Genomic DNA, 4453 nt, shown 5'->3' with positions numbered 1-4453 from the left:
AGATGACGTAAACACGGACGCACAGGGATGCACACACAGATACACTGAAAGCAGTACTTGCTCTGCTGGCGCAAGTAATGTGTGACTCCATGTCATTATATTGATGATGTGCAGCTTCCTATCCCTGTGCTTCCACCACTGTGGATGGTCGTTGTGCATCTAGTTTTTGTCTGTGCTTTGCACGATTCCATTTGCCTTGTGTTGTAAGCTAAATACTAAATGGTAATAGATGTGCATGCACCAAAATGTGGGCCCAGTTTCAGCCTGACCCAAGCCCCATTGACTTCCATTATGGAAATTACCTTAGTGTCAGAGTGCACACAAATGGTCTAGAATGTGCAAAAGAATTCGTCTAGAATGGGGCAAACAGTGGATAGCATAGCACACTGTATCTCCACCAGGGACTGTCCCATGTGGAACTCCTTATTTGGAATTACCCAGTCTAACCTACAGAATCCAATTATGAATGTATGTAACGGACAAAACCAAAGTAATATCTTTTTCCCGGGCAGGAGATATTAGGCCATCATAAGGTCATCAGGCAGAGGCTCTGAGCCACTCTGCTACATGCGCACAAAAAAAAAATTGCAGGATCACCTCCCTTGGTAGACAGCAAAAACAGCCCCTTTGCTCCCCTTGGACCAAACAGGAACAGCAGCCTGGATCATTTCTGAAAACTTATTACACAGAAAATTCTCCATAGAAAATGTATATTATGTAAACACATAATACACACAAATAACATTCAGTGGGACTCCACCATGGAGATGGCCACATCTCCCTCGCTCACGCTCCTCTTTGGTTGTGTCGTGTTTACTGTAGTCAGGATTTTATTTTGTGTTTGGCAACAATTGGTTGAGCTTTCCACTCAGTCACCCATCTCCTCCGGGATCTCGTGGGGGTTGAGAATGCCGGGGGCAGACTTCTTGATCTTATGTTTTTCCTCCTGGGCTTGACGGAGAGACAACTCTTGCTCCTCCAGGAACAGGTCTGTGGTGTCCTCGCCAGCAAACTCCTTGATCTGTACCAGGAAATCCCTGAGGTGCTCCCTGAAGGCAGGAATATCCTGATTTAAGCTGAACAGCCCAGTCACAAAGACCTTCACCTGGGCGTCCTGTAGATGAGGGAAGGCTGTCTTGAGCAGGTTGGCTACATATTCCTGGATGAAACCCTGGTTGTTGGTTGTATTGGCTGAATTCAGGCCTGTGGTGATTTTACCCTCCTCCACCAGCTTGAACATATAGGCTAGGATGGATGCATGCTCCTCCAGACGAGCAGTGTGAGACGTGTCGGTGACTACAGAGAAGATGTGTTGCAGGATGTCACAGAAGTATGTCTGGTAGAAGCTCTGTGCTGCTGCCTCCTCCTGGGCCAGGTTTTGCAACAGTGTGTGCAGAATCTTTAGGCCGGTGTGGGCCACGTCCCTCATAGTGTGTTTAAAAGCCCAGATGATGGAGTCCAGGACCAGTTTGAACTGGGCAGGGGGGATGGCCAGGAACGCAGGGAAGCAGTGGGAGTTGACCTCTTTAAGCAGGTTGAAGAAATGGGTTCTGTGCTCTGGGTATTCCTCAAAGTTGTTATTGATCATGTTGAGTGTGCACTCAAACACGGCATCAAAGATCTGTGGGATCTCACCAGTGATGTGTCCCCTCAGCTTGTAAATGATGGTAGCTATGGTACTTAGGACTTCAGGTTCACGGGCTGAGGGGACATTTCGTTGGTAGTCGATGAGGACAGCGTCCAACAATGGAGGGACAAAGTTCTTCCCAACCATCTGTGGGTCGTTTGATTGGCTAACCCAGCCAGAGATCAGCGTCAACGCCTCTCGCTTTACCGTCCTCATCCCCCTCATCAGGGGCTGTTTCATCACCATCTCACCATTGGTCTGGATAGTAGTGGAGATGTTCTCGCTGAGGCACTTGTAGACATTCAGCATGTCCAAGTAAATCCTTCCCAGCTGGATGACAAAGGGGTGCCCTACAGACTTACAGGCCCTCACATTGACCTTCAGGATGCTTCCCAGTTGTTTCACCGTCTCTGGGTCTTTCAGGATGCCCACGTTTGTTCTGGCCTGTTGGATGATGCCGTCCCACACCTGATTTGGCAGCAGCATGTATTTCTCTATTAGTTTTTTCTGTATGGCCTGGTCTGTCTGGGCACTGATCATATAACCTACCGCCTCATAGAAGGTGTGTACCTGTTGAGGTTGAAGGTCACCGATAATGGTGGTGATGTTATTGAGGATGTCATCAACAAAGGGAATGACCTCTCCCACCTGAACCTGGACAAAATGACGCTGGCAATTCTGTGAAATCTTGATGAAGGTATCACATGCCATATCCTGAACACCATCATGGGTCTCATGCATGAACTCAAAGAGCTTGTTGACTACCGTTTTGAGGAACTTCCAGTGGCCTTGGAGGAAGCGTGGGTACTGGCCAACAATGTACATGATGTTTGATGCAATTATAGCCTTATTATCCTTCCCCCTCTTTTGCTCACACAGACTGAGCAGATCCTTGATCACAGTGACCAGGAAACGCTTCTCATCCTCCTCATGCATGGCCCCACTGATGGAGCCAATGGCCCAGCAGAGTGTGTTCAGGTTCTTCCAGGACCATTCTGTGCCATTCACCTGCCTGTGAAGTTTGTCGGTCATGATGCCCTCTGTGTCTGCGCAGTCCAGAAGGGTCAAGTACTTCAGCGTTTCCCTCATGTCCTTGTAGAGGTTGATGGCATCTGTGTCCATCATGAACTCTCGGACCACCTCCCCCTGGTCGTTCTCCACCACCAACACCTCTTCAGGCTTGGCCATTCGGCTCACCATCAACAGGCGCAACTTGTGCAGGACAGACATATAGAGCTGTCTCCGGGGGTCCACGTCAAAGTGCTGGTTTCCAGAAGGCAGAGGAGTGGTTGAATTGGTTAAAGGGATCTCTTTGGAGAGCCCTTCTGCCAAGGGCTTCCAATATTCCAGACAAATTTTAAATATCTCTGTGTCCTCTACGTCTGACAGCAGCAGCACGAGTTGGTGAGCCTCCATCAGAGTCTCGCGGAGGTTGGGTCTCTTCTCAATGATCTGACCGTGCTCCTTGAGGAAGGTGCAGAGGAATAGACTGACGTTCTGAATTAAGTCCTGCTTGTCATCTTTCCCGCTGGCGTAAGCCCGACGGATATTCGAGTTCAGTGGCAGCATCTCTTTCAGCTTACCCATGGTCATGGTGAAGAGGGTGACAAACTCCTCTTCGTACTGACTGGTCACACTGGTAATTTCTGTCAGGCACTTCAGTGTTATGTTGTTGAACATCGGCACATTCAAGAACTTGTAGACCAGTGTGCTGATGAGTTTTGTTTCGAAGATGTACCCCAGTGGAATCCAGGTAAGAAACCGTAGCAGGGTCTCCAGAGTCGCGTGGACAAGACGTGCATTCTGGGAATTCTCCATCACATGCTGGCAGAGCTCGAATATCTGGGAGAATTCATTGCACATGTTGTTTTTGAGGTGCTTGGCCTTGACCTGCGTCATCTGACCACTTGAGAAGTCGAAGACCTCCTCAATGAGCAGCTTGAGGATGAGCATGTTGTTCTGACAGAGGCTCTCGCTGGTACGACTTGCCCCGACAATGTCACTGATAAACGTGGGCCAGTTCTTGGGCCACTCCTGCTTCAGGATGTGGACAAGGATCATGTTCAGCTTCCCAATGTACACCTTCTCTTTCTCCATGTTAGACGCATCTTTTGATGTCTTGATAATCAGGCTGACAACATAGTTTTTAATTCCTCCACATTCATCCCGTGGCAGTATCTTCCATCTTCTTTTAATAACGGATTCCAGAATCTGAAGAGCATAGTACTTGGTGTTCATGTTCTGGGAGAACTCCAGTATGGGGTGCACTCTCGTCCAGGCATCTGGGTGCTCCTTCAAGTGTGTCAGCACCTCTTGTGCCATTCTTTGCTGTGGTACTACCCCATGATATACACAGTTCACCACATTGTCCAGCAGGTTGATGTCCAGTTTCTGGTTGAAGTCTAGCAGCTGTTGTGCTGCATGGTCTGCTAATATTGTCATAATTGCTGGCAGGTAGACGGTTCGATAATCTCACAGGGGGAAATAAAGATAGTGAGATTGAACGTCTTCTGCTCTCTCCCAAACAACTAACACATAGCCTGATGAAAGTCCTTATATACCTCTGCATCTCATGATGTCACTTTATCTTACAGCGAGCTGCACCCCTCTTATGGCTGTAGGTATAAACAAAGTAACGTCCACCATTATGCACTTAGAATGCAAGTAGTATACACTTTGATCAGTGGCCAACTTATTGTTAGTGTATGTAGCCTGACACTCAGCCTGAATTGCATTTCGTTTCAAACAAAAAAATTATGGCTAGCGATTCAGCGAGTCTGGAACCAGGCTAAGTGTACAGTACTAAAACAAATCAAACCTTGGTTC

At 47.9% G+C, this 4453-nt stretch overlaps 1 protein-coding gene across 1 annotated transcript; it reads right to left on the bottom strand.

Moving 5' to 3' along the window:
• Positions 1 to 868: 868 nt before the first annotated feature.
• Positions 869 to 4072, bottom strand: LOC308288533 (exportin-1-like; the record flags this gene model as incomplete). Its single annotated transcript, XM_080729994.1, has 1 exon — positions 869 to 4072. The coding sequence occupies exon 1, from the start codon at positions 4067 to 4069 to the stop codon at positions 869 to 871; it is 3201 nt and encodes a 1066-aa protein (XP_080586120.1). The 5' UTR covers positions 4070 to 4072.
• Between the last annotated feature and the right edge of the window lie 381 nt (positions 4073 to 4453).

Source organism: Nannobrachium achirus, assembly GCF_963921795.1.
Source record: "Nannobrachium achirus genome assembly, chromosome: 7".
In the NCBI taxonomy this organism is placed as follows: Eukaryota; Metazoa; Chordata; class Actinopteri; order Myctophiformes; family Myctophidae; genus Nannobrachium; species Nannobrachium achirus.
Note: the sequence above shows the minus strand (reverse complement) of the source record. Positions and strands in the feature narration are given on the sequence as shown.